Source organism: Apis cerana, linkage group LG5, assembly GCF_029169275.1.
Source record: "Apis cerana isolate GH-2021 linkage group LG5, AcerK_1.0, whole genome shotgun sequence".
Classification (NCBI taxonomy): Eukaryota; Metazoa; Arthropoda; class Insecta; order Hymenoptera; family Apidae; genus Apis; species Apis cerana.
Genome location: NC_083856.1, coordinates 10517226 through 10536584, shown reverse-complemented (window position 1 = coordinate 10536584; position 19359 = coordinate 10517226). Strand labels below are relative to the sequence as shown.

The 19359-nt window shown below is 32.6% G+C and overlaps 1 protein-coding gene and 2 long non-coding RNA genes across 5 annotated transcripts; 2 read left to right on the top strand and 1 right to left on the bottom strand.

Moving 5' to 3' along the window:
- Positions 1-424: 424 nt before the first annotated feature.
- LOC107997859 (protein Wnt-11b-like) lies at positions 425-19069 on the bottom strand. Of its 2 annotated transcripts, XM_062075146.1 has the most exons (7): positions 18801-19069; positions 15897-18710; positions 15375-15672; positions 7997-8238; positions 6033-6385; positions 5503-5774; positions 425-982 (listed from the first exon to the last, which is right to left on the bottom strand). In XM_062075146.1, the coding sequence occupies exons 3-7, from the start codon at positions 15464-15466 to the stop codon at positions 808-810; spliced, it is 1134 nt and encodes a 377-aa protein (XP_061931130.1). In that variant the 5' UTR covers positions 15467-15672; positions 15897-18710; positions 18801-19069; the 3' UTR covers positions 425-807. The 2 variants fall into 2 exon arrangements, with proteins under 2 accessions (XP_061931130.1, XP_061931129.1); XM_062075145.1 differs by having other exon boundaries at positions 15375-18710.
- LOC133666109 (uncharacterized) lies at positions 5580-6505 on the top strand. The gene is made up of 2 exons (XR_009829759.1): positions 5580-5706; positions 6015-6505. It is a non-coding gene; the product is annotated as an uncharacterized LOC133666109 (long non-coding RNA).
- Positions 9058-17794, top strand: LOC108004240 (uncharacterized). 2 transcript variants are annotated; one of them, XR_009829758.1, is made up of 6 exons: positions 9058-10050; positions 10130-10619; positions 11542-12105; positions 12294-14103; positions 14641-14823; positions 14922-17794. It is a non-coding gene; the product is annotated as an uncharacterized LOC108004240 (long non-coding RNA). The 2 variants fall into 2 exon arrangements; XR_003699181.2 differs by having other exon boundaries at positions 14641-17794.
- Positions 19070-19359: the final 290 nt, after the last annotated feature.

Below are 19359 nucleotides of genomic sequence, written 5' to 3'. Positions count from 1 at the left end.
GATTTAGCGAATTATTTACATAGCGAACTAACCATGCCTTATGTCTAACATGCCGTCTATGCTGTCCTCTTTGATTGAAATTTCCTATCTGAAATATTTGGTTGTTAAAATATATGTAGTAGTAATTATTGTCAAAAAATAATGATTACATTGTTCATATCAATGAAAACAAATTAACTAAGGTTAAAAGAAAATGACAAACGACCTTATTTGTAAAAAATGTTAGATAGGACGATTAAACTAAAGAGGGCAGTATATCAAACAGTGTTGTCTTTTGTCCTTATCATTATTTTGTTATCAAATATAATTAATGTAATCATCTTTGATCTGATATCTATATCTTTTCGATATTTTGAAAAATGTTGACAACACTGTATTATATTTTTATCGAAGATTTATTAATTTTAATAAATAGTTGACGAGATAAATAAGAATTTTTTATTAAGTTTTTTTAATATAACGTATTTTTTTTTTAATTCAACGTTTTCATCATTGATAATTCACTTAAAGTAATTATATAATTTATTTGTTTGCGTCAACGTTCCCCCCTATATAATATCGACGGAATCTCTAAAAATAACTACAAATACGCGTTCCAACTGGTAATATTTTTTAATCGTTTTAAATTATCACGACAATTAATCGCACCATATATAAATAAGTAATTACTCGCAATGGACAATTTTATCGCTTACGGGGAATCCCATATGTGGTGAAAAGCGATGGAAATGAATTTCTGTCATTCGAACTGTCGATAATCAGGATAAATTTTTTATTATTCTAAAATTTCTAGGAATCCCCATCTATTTATTTGCATTCGTACGTTTTCATAACTTTTCTGCACGTTTTACACTTTACGTAACAGCAACTGATATATTTGCAATCGCATCTCTCCAAAACCTCTTCCGTTCTCGTCACGTGTCCCCGGCTGCAACAGAGATACTCGCAACCTTCGTATCCGGTACTGCTGCCGTTACATTGTCTGAAAGAGAAAAATTCTCATCAGATAAATCGTATCTGAAATATATTACAAGATCAAAATTGACTTCAAGAAGATATTAATAATTAAAAAAAATAATTACTACACGATCGATATCGCTCATTAGCATCATTATATGATATTTATTATGTTTATTATAAATCAATTAATTATAATATTCACTGATAAAAAATCAATTTGTTTTATTATCATAATAAACGATCGTTCAAAATGTACATCAATTAAATTATAAAAAATAAATTAATTTTTTTTTCTATGTTACTTATAATAGAGAATGATAAAAGAGACTGATAAAAAATAAACAAAAAATTATTCAAGAATTTCACATTCTTAAATCTTTAATAATCTCTGCATATTAATGCTCGAATTGTTTGTGAATTGTTTTGATCTTTGGACGATCCATAAATATTTTATGACGAATAAAGAGAGAGGGGAGAGAGAGAGAGAGGAGAAAAGTCTCTCGGAAATTTGTCCTCGCGCATGTTACGACGTTTTATAAACAGGTGTAGTGTCAAGAAAAAACGATTTCGAAAAGTATACGGTGAAATTGCCGAGGGCGTAATAAACATTCGCCACGCCCACTTTGTATAATTATACGGAGGGTTATAATTACCGGTTGTAACCTGTAATTGGTAGGGACCAGTCAATGGTGCCCAAAGGAAACCTGGTACCATATATTTACCGACGGAAATAAAATATTAACGTGTCCAAAACTAGCATCCGATTAGCCTTACGAATTGACTTACCAGTTGACTTCATCCATTAGACATTTTCTGATCGAAAAAAAAAAAATCCAACTTTCTTTTCGCGCGAAAATATAAAGTAAATAGCAACGCTCGAAATGAAGTATCTATTTACATTATCTGATTAACAGACTATGAAATTTCTTAAATAAATCGTGTATTAATTCCTATTATATTCCTATCTTTATTAACATTTAAATATCTATTTTTTAAAAGAACCGCTTGATAAAGAATTGCTACTTTACACGTCTATTATATATACATATATATATATTTTTTATTGGAATGGTTGTTTGTTATCGCTCTATTTATACCATCGAGATATCGAGATCATTTTTTATTTCTGTGCCGCTTTATTTCCACTGCACTAATGATAACGATCGATCGTTGTCAGATGCAATGACATTAATTTTTGCCTAATAGTAAATGGATGGTGATTCGAGGAGTGATTTATAGAGTTGGCCAAATGAAACAAAGAGCCAGGAGGGTTTCGCCGCGATGTTTCTTCTTTCTAGAACCGGTCACCGTTCCCGGAATACCGTGGATGATCTTAATTCACAAACATCGAGGCGTGAATAATTCAGAGCGACGAAGATTCCTCCTTTCGCCTTGCCGCCGGAAAAACCGTAGCGAATGCAATCAACAAAGAAAGAAACATCTTTATTTCCTTTATTTTCTTTCCGTGTTAATAGCGATTGTTACCTGAATAAACCTTCTCCTATTACGTAGAACCTTTGCGATATCTCTCGTTAGGAATTAACGAGATATATGTTTCAATATGTATATATATTTTTTATGTCGAAATAAATATTATATAGCGTTTGACCATCGAATTAGAATCGTTAAAAATGTCGCTTTTCTTTAAAAAAAAAAAAAATTGAAAGATGGAAAATTAATTACGAGTCGTAAACACGGTTGAATTGATTAAACATTGAAAAAAGGATTTAATAAGTATTTCGAATACTGATAACACACTTAAAATATTTTAAAAGATTTTAAAAGAATGCAGAGGGGATCTCTGCTAAGATCTTCACTATTCAATACAGAAATTCTATCTTCGATGTTGTCATAACGAATGCGTCATGCTTACACCATTTTCAAATAGTCAAATTCTGAGTAAGACGAAAGAAATTTCATAGCTTGTGCCAAGCTGCATCGTAGAATCGTTAAAATATCATAAAACGGAAGATTTATTGGAGAACAGGTTTCCTGATCGGTTGGAAAAATGTGAGGTTCCGCCCTATCTCGAAGGTCTTCTCTCATAGGTAATTATCGGACGCAGTCGTATAAATAAGCGAGTATCTCGCTACGATAACTAAGATCGAGGTGTAGGAATTCGTTGTGTGTGGCTATTATAGAAAATGGAACAAGTCGAAGAATCGAGTGGATCTACAGAATGGAAATAGGTATTTTATTAGCGCGAGATAACGATTAGTTGACCAGAGACAGAGACAGGAATAAATGTATGTGTACACTCGAATGTGATCACCTCGAATCGCGGATCGTAAACCGTCCTGAAATATCACGTGTGCAATATCTGCATTATGCATCGACTAGAAGATACCCGTCCATTTTTTTCTCACGTTTAAGCGATTTTATTTTACGTAATGAAAAGCGGATGATGGCTCTGCGAAACTCTGTCCTCTCATATTTCTGAAAATATCCGATCCGAGTAAAAAATATATCCTAGGAATCATAAAATCATGAAATGTTAAGCGTTAAGAATCCTTCTATTAGTTTGAAAAATAATTTTCTTCGAGGTTTTCATGCAACAAAAATATTTTTCAATACATATATTAAATAAGAAATATACGTTAAAGGATATTATAACAAAATTATCTGCGAATATCTGCGAAATTAAAAAGAAAAAAAAATCCCTAGCATTTTTTAGCGTTATAAAATTTTATTACAATTTGGTATTAAAGTAAGAAAAAGTAAAAGTAATCAGGGACACAAATATATACTCCGGTGAAACGTATTCAAGCGAGTCTTATGAAAGATTCATCGATCGAGTGCACGGTAAAAAGGGAACGAACTTCGATGATTGGCGACAAAAGAAAGAATCTTGGTCAAAGGTTCATGAACTTTCGATTACCAAAATGCTGCACTATTCCATTCTTTTTCTTCTCGTTTTATATTCCTTTTTATGAAACTGTTTCGCTATGTTCTCGAGTTCTTTTTTTTTTAATGAAAAAGAGATTACATTCCTTTATCTCTTTCAATTGTAATGCACCATGTTGTTGTATGAGACGATTTTAATGCATATTTTAAATACATTATGTACTTCATCAGATTATATTACCGGTTATGAATAAGTACGTATGCTACTAAATTCAACGATGGAATATGTTCTGCAATATTGTACATCGTTGATATCCATTCTAGATGTCACTTATACATTCAAAACTTCTGCAAGTGTCATTCATTTTTTTTCTTTTAAATTTGTTATGGTTAAAATAAAAAATAAATAAGAAAGATATTAATATAAATTTGTCATATTACATGTCAACGTACGATATAATCATCGATTTTAAAATCGATTACACATATGATATTTATAATATGAATAATATGAATAAATTATACTATAGATTTCTTTGATTTCTAGTTCATGCAATTTAATAGAATTTAAAATATTGAAAGCATTTCATAATATTTTTCTTTATTTTTCTGATGTAAACATATTATGTTATAAATTTTATAAAATGTTATAAAACTAGTTACTAGTTCTTAGTAAAATCTTTGATAAATTGAGTATAATTAATTCCATTCACCTATCTATGAGATGCTTGTTTTACATGTTCTTTCTTGCTAACGAATCGAATAAAGTGTCTGACGAATGTAAGGCGATAACATCTGACTTCATTAAAAGGATAAGAAAATCAATGACAAGGTGTTCGTATTAAAATTTGAAATCATTTTAAACCAAAATTATTTGCTGCATAAATATATAAGTAAATCAAGGACACTGAATTTATTTTTGCTTTGATATTTATTTCTTTATTTATTTCTTTAAAATAACGAAACAACTATCTCCATTTATCTAACTTTCTATATATTGTTTCTGTATATTGTTCGTCCAAAATCTATTTATCTATTTATTTTATTTATTTATTTCATTTGTTTTTTTAATCATTCAAAATAATTGTAGACTTTCATTCGAAATAACATTATCTAAAATAATTGTAGATATTATTTGAATTATATTTCTGTAAAGTTTAGGATTTTTCTGAAACTTTGAATTATTGAATTTTTCTTGGAAGTTATGAATAAGTCAAACGATTGAATAACTTTTATTTTCTTATTTAAATTAACTCGTATATTCACATAAATTATGTATTTTTTTTAGTTTATTTACATAACAAAAATTGAAATTCTTATAACAATTTTTGACATAATATTTGACAAAGATGCAATTATGCAATTGATTTTTGAAACGATTGCATAAAATACTTATAATACTGTAAATCCTATAATAATTTAAAAATTTTGTACTTTCATTTATTGCATCAATTTCAGAATTATAAACGTGACAACTAAATAAGAAAAACAGGAGATTCAATAAGTTGATCAGTAAATCAGTAAATCTAATGAACAGTTCAGTCTAAGTGAAATCGCTTGTAGTATAAAAAGAAAAATAAGAACATGCAACTGTCATATATTAACAAAATAATTACCTGTAAACTGTTAGCGTGAAACCGGTTTTACAATGTTAGTTAAAAAAATATAATAAATAAATAAAAATGAAAAATGATTTACCTGCCAACAGTTCCAAGACTTCCTCTTTTCTTGTCGGGGAGACAATAATCTGGACTTTTTGTAGTATATAATAGATTATCGTGATGATATAAGGGTGGTAATCTGCCTCCTGACCTTGGTCGTACTTCTGCTGCAGTTGCATATCTTCGAAGCAAACGACTTCCTGCTGCTGCCGGTCCCGAAGAACCAAGCCCTCTCCAACAGGTACGTACACTGCATGATCCAGACACTCCGTGACACTTACATTCAAGGGTTAAGGATTGTTCCACTGCCTTATAAAATGCACAAAGATAAACTTTAATTGACTTGGAAGAAAATAAAAATAAATTTTGGTGTTTTTTGCATAAAAATTATTAAAAATTTTACATACCACATATTCAGAAATTATATATATAATGCAAATAATATTATATTAAAATTTCGTGCAAACGAAAAAAATATCACTGAAAAGCTGTTTCACTAATATCATATAAATCAATAAAATTATAAATCCCTCCTTTTTTTTATATCAGTACAATTATTTCGATTACCCTTCGACCCGCTCGGTTGTTGTGCATGTTAACAGCGTGCATAAACTTCGCGGTTGCACCTGTGCCTGGAGGCGTTGCGCCTTGGAGAAACCTCTTGGCCATTCTGGACGCCGATCTAACGTCATCGCCGCAACCGCCCCATTTGAAAGAGTTTCTGGCAGACAACGTTCCAAAGGAGACAGATGTCGCAGTGAAAGATGAAGGTGAGATCAAGGCAGAAGGTGATGGAGGCTCCCTTCGTGGTGGTGTGGCACAGGAACATGCTGCAAGACTGCCCAGAGCGCATCCTCTCGCTAACCTCCAAACTGCAGCTGCTGCTGACATTGCATACACGAATGCTTGTTCCCTGGTTCCTATTATAAGAAAACGAAACATTTTCCTTAAATTTTTCATTTCTTTTTTACTTTTTATTATTACATTAAGTTAATGAAGTATAATTTTTTAATTATTTGAATAAAAAAAATGAAATTAAATCAAAATATTGTCACCTTCGTAACAAACATTGTACAATTTGCTCTCTAAATAATTTTCTTAACGAGTTTGTGTTAATTTTATTTTTGTTACATAAGAATTTGTTACGTGGGCTTTATTGACTAGTAAAATATCGTGAATCGAAGACCGAAGCGACGATGCGACCGCGATTTTCTAATAAGAAATCTTCGAAATGGGCAATTAACGAGGTAAGAAGTCGAATCTCTCGAACGATCCCGAATAAAGTCGGTAATAGTATGATCCGTGGTGCCTTTTAGAGGTCGCATTCACGGTCTCTCTTCTGCTCGTAACCGGTTTGAAATAATTGAAGGAAAGCTGATTAGCATAGCAGTAGCGAAAGGGCGGCTTTTCTGCTCCTCCGATACTTATTGAGGAACCGTGTGTTTTTCATCACCACTCCGAAACTCATGACGAGCTTCTCGGTTTTCTCATTAATGAAGGATCTCCTCTTGCCCAGGAACATTTTTATTTATAATATAATTATCGTCAAATGCGAACATTTAATCCGGCATTGCTGGAAAGAGGTAGGAGAAAGAAAAGGAAGCACTGGTTAGATAATGACTACTAATTGAGCCGCTTCTTCAAGGTCTTCCTATTTATTATGAAATGCCTTAAAGAATATACTTATTTTAAAGTTATGTCTTTTTTTATATATACCTGCTTTTGTGATCAAAATTAATCGTTTTTCAAATTGAATAATTTTTCAGGATAAATGATTTTTTACTGCAAACAAACATAATAATTTTGTGTTAAATATTGTGTTAAGTATTGTAACAAATAAAAAAATCATATAGAAAAATTATGATTTAACTTTCATTTATATACATACATATATATATATATATAGGAAGTGATTATGACAATGATAGGTAGTATGATTTCTGAATGAAAAAAATTTAATGTTAGAGACATGTTCGTGTCAGTTTGCGAATGTCAGTTGTTCACTTTCTCTGATCTGCTTGTTCATGCATTAACGAAACAAATAAATTACGAAAACTTAATATATCGCTTCGAACTATATCAAATCATCGTCGTAATTTATATGTGCAACGTAGATAAAAATAATTTATAATAGAAATTATTATGTTAATTTATTATGTTGTAATAATATTATTATAATTTGTATTACATTTAATTCAAAATTCAAAATAACCAAAAATTAAAGAAAAATATATATAAGTAAATAATAAAATATTTAAATATTTATTCTTTCCATAACCTAAAAAAATATATTTATTATTAACCATATGATTAATCTTTCTTTCTCATTCCTTTCAATTTTATTACATATTTTATTATTCCAATCACACTCTATATTTCAACAAGAAATCTCATCGATATCTATGGTTCAATATCATTTTTCAATGTCTGACGAAATAGAATCTTAGATGACCCTTGAGGTTAGTCTCATAAAGATCTTCAAGATGTTAAATAAAAAATGTATTTCAATATACCAGTAAGTAAGAACATACCAGTAAGTAATTCAGGCGTATAATCTGGTGCACGCTCGATGCTACTACAATTCCATCTCCGATGTCGAAATGTTTGCTGACATACTGTTGAAGTATCCCTCGCTGCTTGTACCAAGCTGGGCATCACATCTGGCGTAGCTCTGCACGCTCTTGCCTGCTTTCTCTCCAAAAGCCCAGAGTTTTTCGCGCTTGTGCAAGCCTCCCTTGTCCATGTATACCCATCTTCGGTACGGCCAAGAGCCCTGGAATTAAAGTAATAATGATTGAAAAAGGAAGAATGATTATACTCTAGTCCAAATTTACTTTTTCTGATATTTTCAGGTTAAGTAAAATAAGTAAACGATAAATGTGTTAAAAACATAGTTAATTAAAGTTTTGTTAAGAATATCAAATTTCATATACATTTCATATACTAACCTATTATAAAATTATTATTCAAATCCATATTCGTTGCTTAAATGTTTTTTTTCACAAATAAAATCCTTCTACTCTCAAAAAATAATTCTAATTCTCTTCTATTTTTCATTTTTGCAAATAAATTTCATTTTCCTTCGTAGATCTAACCATATTCTTTTTAATTCTTACTCTCGAAAGTCAAAGATCATGCAATCGATTTAACAAAGATCGATATAGAAGATCTAACACGAATAATCGAATAGAAAACTCGAAGAATCTTTTCTCGTGAATAATCGAATCGAAAATCGAAATTTTAAATTGAAAGTTCATCATGAAACGACTTTGGTATTGGACGGGTGAATCGTTCATGTATAGTTCGGGTAAGAGCCGTAAATCAGGGGTGAATTTCGAAAATTATAGGGAGTGAAACTGAAAGGTGGGTTTAAACGGTGCGGGTGGATACGTGCACCATGGAGCAAACCATATGGAGGATAATTACGGACACCTGAAAGTCGAAATGGTTCAAGCACGGATACGTCTAGACGTAACAGCCCTGGGAATGGTCGGCTCGCCAATCCCGTGTCAGCCTACCCTCGAAATTACCCTATCAAAAGACCATTCCTCTAATTCATTATTCGCTTGCTGATTGCCGCATCGTGGCGTTGCTGTCGTTTCCAAGATGCCGTGTGCGTCGTTATGTGTTTGTCTCCGTTCATGACGCTCGAAGCATGGGACAATCGTAAATGTTCGCGTTTCCCGTTCCTACAGGGATTTATGTTCTCGTTGCCTCCGATATCAACTTTTTCTTGTTCGTCTGCAACGCTCGTTTAACACGTTGATTGTCGCGTCAGTCATATATAGGGTGTTTCCGAAATCGTGATATAATATTTTTTGGTTATATTAGTTGTAGAATCAAGTTTATAAATTTTTAACTTATATTTAAATCTCTTATAAATATTGCTTTTCTTTTTTAATACTATACATTAAAAAGATAATAAGTGAAATTAATTTGAAAAAAAATTATCTGATATTTGTACGGAATTAACTTATCCATTTATGTGAAAGTGACATATACATCATGAAAGAAAGGGGATTCAATTTTTTTTATCAATGGAAAATTTATTTTACTTGTCTTAGAATAGATTTAGGAAATGCATTTCTCGCACATGATTCATTATCAATTTATGTTTCTTGAAATATAAAAAATTATATATATATAAAAAACTAATTGTATTTTTGCACTGTTCGTCGTTTGTTCAATTTTTCATTATTTTCAAATTTAGTCATCAAATTTGTTTCTACAATTACAATTGTGTAATTTATATATATATATATATTTTTTATTTTATAACCAAAATTATTTCTTTGTTGTAGAATTAAGATAATTTAGTGTATCAAAGAAAAATAAAAAGTTAAGTGATTGTACTATTAATTTAACTACTTCTCATGCAATGAATCAATATCACAGCATATTTTCTTTTCGTTTTTATTTGCATACATAAAATTGCATTGCATTTCGCTGGAGACTTGGAAAAAAATAAGAAAAATTACAGATATAACGCGACGAAAACGAATTCAGAAGAAGACAGATTCAATGTTTTATAAATGACACTTGAAAGATTGGCTGTACAATTATGTAAATTGCTTGCATGAAACATGTTGGTTGATAAGTAATAATTATTTTAATGTCAGTGTAAGATTTGTTATGTCTGTTTTCAACTGTTTTTTTTTTTGCAGAATATGATTGACAGAATTAAAACAAGCAATTTTCATTTTCTTCACTTCGAATATTCTAAGATATAAAGGATATTTACAATTAATGTTTTTCAATTTCATGAACGTTGATAAATTATTCGATGGTAGTAAATATCGTGACAGAGATTGTCCAATATCCAATTCCTGCACTGTTCGCGCCTAGATTTGTTACGAGTTATTATTCACACAGTATATATCATGTCGATAACCATTTCAATTAGCCAATGAAAGCATTTTCGAGGCAATCTCATAGCCAAGATCTTGTTTCGCGAGACCACCTGGTATGCAACAAGTCCGACAACTTGTAGACAGAGTCACGAGTGAAGAATATATCGCCCTCTATCTTGTTTGTATACGATCATTATGGATTATATTGATGTATTCAGTACCTTTACGAAAGTCTTGCTCAATGACATTTGTTACAAAAGGCACACCCTCGATCTTAAGTATTAGGCAATTTATGGAGAAATAGGTATGATATCAAATTTATAAAAATTTCTTTTTTATATTATAATCATTAAAAGGATTTATTTAAAAATATATTTAATCTTCTTCAAATAGGAACTACATAAAGAACTAGTATATATATATATATATATATATATATATATATATATCATATTACCATAACTTATCACTATCATTCTATTTAAAAGCAAGTTAATTTTCTCCAAAAATAAGCGTACCTAATTTTAATAACCAGTTTGTCTGCTGAAACATGAGGCGTAAATGCGATAACACGATCGAATTCGTGCGAATAATTCGTGGAAGTTATGCTACCGGTTCCTTTATTTCCTTGGAATCGATCGAATCGGGAGCCATGAGCTTATTCGCAAAATGTTTCTATCCTAAATTGGCGCGAAAACTATAAATCGAAACGGATTTGATCGGTCTCTTTTATGCGATCCATTATACAAAACTGTAATGTATAGGGAACAAACTTATCCCTCCAAAGAAGTTCATGGTCGTTTACGGTATATATGTAGGTGCATTCTTATGAAAATGCAGTGAGCTCCAATAAAACTGCGTGACGTACGTTTCGAAACGGCCAAATGGGCAAGCATACCGGTGTCGGATGCAATTTTGAAATTCGTTTTGACTCGTGGAATCGTAAAGTAATGTTTTTACGGGGCTGATAATAGGTTGGCTCTTACGATTCTTGTGGTCTCTCGTGTGCGGCCACCAGTCCATTTTCTGTTAAAGGGGAAACGAAACTGAAGTAGCCTTCGAGTTCCGTTAACGTCTGAGTGCGATCATTCCCTATTTTTTTTTTGTTCTTCTTCGTAGGTATAAAGAATACTTATACATTATTGTATTTGTTATAAGATTTAAATATTAATTGTTGAAAATATATTAAGATGTATTATTTATCGATATATTTTATATGATTACAGAAAATTTGATATATTAAAAAATGAGACGAAGTTTACGACAAACTTTACCAAACTTCTAAAATACATACAATTTTCTAATATGAAATATGAAATTTACGATTGAAAAGTATTCAAATATTATATTTAAATATTTATGATATTCTATAAATATAAACGAGAAATATAATAATACTTGTTCTTACTTTGTGTAAGAATACGAAATTGAAATCGTTAATGAACATGGCAATAATCGATAATATTCTACGAATTGAACGAAATTATGGCGAAAATACACGTGAGATATCGTAATTTTCCATATTCGGTAGCAATGTAAATGATGTCTCGATGATATTGATATTCTATTGATACTTTTATCGATGAACGTCTGTTACGTTTGAGAATTCTTGTGGGAGGATCCAAAGATATACATTATGGATTCCAAAATTGGCTTTGACATATAGACCATAAAACACAGAGTTTACAAGCTTGAAAATAGCCCGGGTTCCCGAGGTTATTTGAATACTTAAAAACCAATCAATTCTCTTTCTTTCCCTCTCTCTAAATTTACAAGCCCATAACTAATAGGTAAAGTACCTCGAGAAATTTTACTGCTATAGTATATTATTAATTATAACGTATTATTAATATTTTGTTATATAAACCAATTAGTATAATTGTCCGTAATAGTTTTTTTTTATTTTTTTATTATGTTATTAGAAATTTTATATTAAATTTTTAATAGCAATAGACTTTTACATTTTTTATAATTTCAGATTTCTTAACACTTATGAAAAAAAGATACATAATTCCTATATTTTCTCCTGTATGAAGAGCATCTAACTACGTGATAATACCTGTTACGTTTCGCACAAATCATGCAACAGATGATTTATGAGCAACAAATCCATAATAAGTATAACACACGCTTATGTGTAGATTTATAAATACCAACATCCACGCGTTTTTATAAATTCAACATTAATCATGACATTCGTGCAATTTATTACAAGTCGATTGTTAATCTTCGTAAGGAGCCTCCTCAATTCACCAATTTTTAGAAGAGTCAAGGTATTTAAAAAAAACCGATGGTTTTAATTATAAAATAATTTCCTTGATCTCTAGCCAAATGATTAATGAATTTCTTCGTTTAAATTATTCGCTATCCCGTTACTTTCGATTTTCAAGTTGATGTTGATGTTTTACTTCTTCGTATATTCATACGATTATATATGTAAATGCTTTTTAACTTGACAAGTTAACAAGCATTTAAATAACTCTTCTTAAATATTCATTATTTTCATTCATTCGAATTATATCATTTTTAAATAAATAATTCATTTAACCTCGTGAAAATTATTAATATAGCTAACAATTAAAACTGAAATTGTAGAATTAAAAGTAATAATTCAATTCGTTTAATTAGAATCCGAGTCGACGCGAAAGAGAATTTCTTCGTAAAAATTTTAATTATATTTTCCAGTGCACTTGCACGATACCCGAGATTTATCCATCGACCAAAATCCGTATCAAAATTTTCTCTCCAACGCAACAACAACGCTTTTCTACGAAAGGAAATTTCTTTCGTAATTAAGAAACCGAGCCCCATAAATTTTCTCGGCCCAACGAGAGCACACGCATCTTTTATAGGCCTGGACGTGACAGAGGGATCGATGTACGATTCCGGCCGGTTCTATACAACGACAAATCGCGTTCACGACTTCCGATCTCGATTCCAGCTCGATTCGATTACCCCTCCGTACCGGTGTCGATAATTATAAACAAAAGGGGAAAAGGGGGACGGAATGATGGCGGAGGGGTCGCAGAGTGAGGAGGAGGAGAGAAAGAGGGAGCGAGAGAGAAGGCTTCTTGGAAAGGGCGTTTATAAATCACGAATCGCAGGCAACCCCTAATCTTCCACCCTGTTTCTCGAGCCTCGCTGTCTTCCTCGTGTAGTACTTTTCTTCCCCGCTCCACTCGTATTTTGATTTTGCACGCGAAACCACCATCACTCCACCATTCATCATCCGACGCAGAGCGGGCTTCTCTCTTTCTGTTTCCGCTTTTCCAGCCCCTTCTATATATATATATATATATATATTATTATATATATATATATATATATATATATTATTATATATATATAAGCAATCTCCCTCCATGAACGTGGCCCGATGAAATTCGTCTCGAATCACTGGACAATTAACGTCAACGGCGAGCGGCGAGCGAGTGAAATAAAGGAAGAGGAGATTCGAGAAGGCGATCACCTCCGGCCAGCGTGGAATGATAATGGGAATAATATCTTCATGGTTCGCGAGCTACGGCCAAGTATAACGGTCAACGATTCCATCCGTGCGTCCGTACGCGGAGGAACTGGCAATGATTCATAAGAATTGGAATGGGGAAGGGTGAGCCGGAGGGGAGGCGTGGATTAATTGATACCAAGAATGGGAATTAAGGCTGGAATCGGCGAACGAGGAAGGCTTCGCGATGCTGCTTGGGAGAAGATTAATCGCGCGCGAAGGTCTCGGAGAGGAGATGGGGAAAGTTTGGAAAATTGGATAATCCTTGTTGATTTTGTAGGAAGTAATTTTTTTTAGGATTTTTGATTAATTCCGCGTTTTTTTATTTAATTTATCAGAGTGAGTGTTGTTCTAATCATTGTTAATAAGAAAAGAAAAGTTGGGGAAAATTAAGATACAAGGTTGAGACCGTCGTATTTTTGTATTTTTTGTATATATTCGTGATTCAATTATTTTTGCTATCATACGTATGAGATCCACTTTTCAAGTCGAACGATCGTACTAAGAATAATCCCGTTTATTTCTTTGAAGTAACGAACTGGTTATCTCCATTCCAAGTAAGCTTCTTAGCCATTTTCATCATCCTTCCTATTTGAGCCAAGTGACGAATGATTGTAGAGACTGGTTTATCTTTATTTGAAATATTATATTATTTCTCTTATCTTTTATCATTGGTCGCTCTTAATAGCATCTCTTGAAATATTATCGCCAATGGCGATTTCTTTCTTCTTCTTCTTCTTGATTCATTTTTTAATAAAAAAAAAAAAATTGTGATTCTCGAATTTCAGAGAATTTAATAGAATTTTTCTTACGTTTACAGTCGATATTTTCACGAGAATTTACGAGTCGTTGGTCAGAGAACGAGAACTTTAATAAACCTATATTCGATGCATCGTGCATAAGAGAACTTCGAACGTATAATAAATCCTTGTTGAGACTTATTGTTCCTTGGGGGCCCGACGCGAGGAAGAGAACAAGTAAAAGAAGAAATCTTCATAATAGAGTAAAATAATCCTCGCCTTCCTACCATTCTGCTCCACGCATACATGTGGTATCTGGTAACCTATTTGTTTCTCATTAACGGACCTACATTAATCTTAGGACTCCTACGGAACCTTCGTGAACAAATGTGAGAACATCGAAGCTGCTTGTTACCCAAGGATTCATGGTGCTTCGACAGAACGGAGCTTCTAGAACTCTATTTAAATTCCTTTACAATTCGTGTAACCGTGATTAAGTGCAAGTTATCTTGTAATTGATGATTTTTGTGCAAAAGAAAAGTAAGTAAAAAAAAACTAATTGGATAAAGTCGTAAATTTTAATAAAGAAATCTTTATATTTTTAAATATTAAAGTGTATTACTGCCCACAAAAAGATTTTGAAATTCGTAACAAAATTCTTCAGACAAGTTAAAAAGTAAGTTTTAAAAATAAAAATATTTTTCAATTTTTTTCTGTATTAAGTAAAATTTAAAGAGAGAGAGAGAAAAAGAGAGAAAGACTGAATCACTGAAAAATTAAAAAAAAGTTTTAAAAATATCATCAAGTTACTTACAGCCACTTGATGCACCTGCCATCGTGAATCAGCAACAGCAGCAAGAGCAGCCAAGCTTTAGCACTGCTTCTCTTTATTATCGTCATCTTCATGTCACTTTACATTCTAGAAGATCGGCATTCTTCCTCGTCGTTGACGCATAAGAACTTTTGTTTCATGAATTTTTCAATGTTCGAGACTTTCTATCTTCACACGCGATATCACGTTTTCTTCAGGCTCCACTGTGTTTCTCTCGATGATCGGTCGATCGTTTCACGAACAATCGCGGTGTCTTTGATATATCCATCATCGATGAATTCTACAAAATATTCACACTACTTTTCCCAATATATATATATATAAAAACCAAACTTTACAATTTTTACATTATTCTCCTTCTCAAAGAGTAAAAAAAATTCTAAAATCAAAGAATAAAAGAATAAAAGAGAAACAAGAAAGAGGACAACCAAAAGATACCGCTTTTACGAAGATAAGAATATATAAATTTTACATCGAAAGATATAACACTCTTTCAATAATTACAGTTGTCGACAGGATGATAAAGTATCCTTAGAAATCACACACGCGAATTCCTCCTGCGAGCATCGCCAATTATCGTCAATTTTTCAAGAGTTCCTCATCGATGAAAACGTATCGTGCACGACGTATATATATATACATATGTATATATACATTGACTTGCTAAAATATATTAATCGTAAAGAAACGTCGTAGACAAGTAGTAAAATGGAATTATCCCGGGCACATCCACTGTCACAGGACGATTGATCGTGGTGGATGATCAATCGAGGCAGCAGACCGGACGTCAACGCGCGGTATCCTGAATGATCTGTGACCAATATGAGTTCCCTATCGGGGAAGTTCCTTCGCACCGTCCCGTGCTGCAGGGAGTCTGCGTGGTTACAGGTGTCCGTCGAGCCGTCCCGCAGGATTTGCCGGTCGTCGTGGAGGTGGAATCCTCCTACTACTACTCTATTTCCTCCTACTTCACCTACTCGTTTTTCGTTGGACGAGGAACCGGCCACAGGGATGGCGATCAGAGTGTGAACGCGAGCACACGAGTAAGGGAGGAGGCGAGAAACTGGTCAAAGATCCGTGGCTACGAGCTGTTAGAGCCTCTGGTGAACGGAGAGGATCGTACCTGCAAGGAGAGGATCCACCGGTGTTCATCGTATTGAGCAAGGAGCAAAGTGATAGCATGCATTATCGACTAAAAATAGTTTCGTTAAGTAGGATGTAAAGAACATTTTTTTTTTTCCGTGTAAAATCTTAAATTAGGAGTTTGTAGCAGTAATTGTAAATCAATAGAGGAAAATTGGAGGATGATTTTTTAGGAATCAGTTGGAAAAGTGACAATTTTGGATTATCTTTTAGAAATGTTTAGCTTTACTGTAAATATGACAAATATAGTGATATGTTCTTTGCTGTATTGTTTAAATGAAGCAGATGCAAGGGGAAGATGAAAGTGTCAAGAATTCAGGACAAGTAATTCTCTAATTAAGTATTCTTACCGTAATATCGTCACTTACGTTTATAGTTCTACTAAAATTGCACATATGTATTTCCCTTCTTAAACGTGAAATGTAAATAATAAAACAAGGTTAATTTATGAAAATCTGTATTATAATATAATTTAATCTTCGATTATTTAATAATTTAATTTTCCATTTTTCTGTTTAATTCAAAATAGGATTTGAGATTGTTCTATTTTTATTCGTAATATATTTACTCTTTATCCAAAGAATGTGGTAAGCCGGGCAAACAGTTAACTATTGAACCAATTACGTGTACGATTTGCCAATTAGTTTCGAAGAGAAAGCGGGATCGTATATTATTCGAGAACTCGAAGTTACCATTAGAAATATTACACAGAAAGTATCTAGAAAGAGCCGGTTGTTTATTCTCCACTAGTCGTTTGGTTTTATCTCAAATTTTTTGTTTTTCTCTAATATTTTGATACTTTCGTTAAATAATTTTCTCAGTCCAACGTTGAAGAGAGAAAAACGAAAGAAATACGGAAGAATCTATTACAATGGACTTCAACTTTCATTTCTCTCTTTTCCACTAATAAATTATGCTCAACTTCGATTTATTCGTTTTGTTATGCGCTAATAAAGTATATTTTGTAAATATCAGAGATTAATGTCGTGAAAATTCATATTTATATAAATATATTTCCATTTTATTTTTAATTACGTCAATGGATAGAATTTACGTAATGCGCCAACACAAAATGCTTACCCAAAACTGTTTTGTAGCCTGTGCGGATCGAGGATTCGTAATATGGCGTATAAATCGTTACAAGAGCGTTAATGGTAATTAACAAATGAGGCAATTAATACTAATGACTGTTCAATTTGTTGATTACTTGAAGAGATTGAACGCGTGCAAAACGTTCGTATAAAACTTTATTTCGAAATCCCATATAATTCAATAATTCTCTCTTTTTTTCCCTCCGACATTTATGAATCTCTAATTTTTTAAAACTTCACTCGTCGATTTAATTTTGACGTGTTAAGCTTTTAACCATTTACCGTGAAAAGAAAAAAACCAGAAAATCAAAATAAAAAAAAATAGACTTCCGTTTACTCAAAATCCTAAGTGACTCACCTTTCTCTATACGAGATACTTTATTTAAATCAAAACGATACAATTTTCCCAATCGCGGAAACCTTCCTTCGAACCTTCGTTTCCACGAGGAAAAGATCACGCGCCTCCCTTACGAAGTTTGAACCTTTCCTCCCCATTATTTCTTTGTGGCCGCGGAAGTTACGGCTCATTTAGCAATTTGCTTATTTGCTAGGAAAAGTCTCGGTCTGTGTGTACACGCGTTGGCTTTGTGCGTAATCGCCAAGGGTGGTGGAGAAGAAGGGAGGGAGGAGGCGTGGAACGAGAGAGGTAACTTTTGCGATCGTGTCGAGGGGGTTTGAGGTTTAAGTCGCTTTTAATAGCCAAGCAGCTGTCGCCGGATCTGTTTGCCCCCTTTTTATGGTAGACGTCTTCGACGAATAATGGGAGGAAATAATCTGGAACGAAAGAAGCGGCCATCCTTTGCAGTCCTCCGCCAATAAACCGCTTTTAACCCGTTCTTTTCGTCTCTTTCGACGCCACCGCTCGCTGCTCGATTCGACCGTCATTTTCACAGCCGAGGTGAAAGTACCCGCGCAATTAATGCGAACGTTCTTCCGATGATTCACGTGTGTCGTATTGTCACGGATCATCCAAATCGGGAAATTTCATCGCCTTGGAAGAAACGTGTTTTCTATTCACGCGCATTGTCCCGTTTCTCTCTATGATAGATACAGCCTCTTCTAGGATATTTACGATCCAGGTGAGCTGGAATCATTTAATTCCTGATAAATAAAACAAGAGATAAAAAAAAGAAAGATGCTAACGATTTGATACATGAAATAAATGTTCGATTACCGATTTTTGTAAGGTTTCCATTTCGTGATGTAGTCTCTTCTAGGTATTTACGATCCGGACAAATTGGCACTTCGAATCATTCTGATGAATAGGACGATAACAAAGAGAAAAGAAACGACGTTAATAATTTAGTCGTTTGACGTATGAAATAGATGTTTGATTACCGATTTTTGATTGACAGAAATTCTTTAAATATTTACGATTCAGTTGCTGCTTTGAGTCATTTAAAATCTCTTGATAAATGAGGCAATAATATAAGGAATAATGTTAATAATTTCGTTTGATATATGGGATAGGATTAGCGATTATTTGCGACCACTTTCAGTGCAATTCTAATCTTTTGTTCGTTTGCGAAATACCAATAAATTTTGCAAAATATCAAAAGTTGCGGTTTCGCGAAGAAAGAACCTAGATTAATTAATTCGATGTCATGCAATTAAATTGATATCAACGTATTTCTCGAGGAATGGCGTCTCATCTGCATAATCTGTATATAATAACGTCGGCGAGAAAAAAAAGGAATTAATCCCCCGGTGATAAACTTTTTCCCATCCCTTCT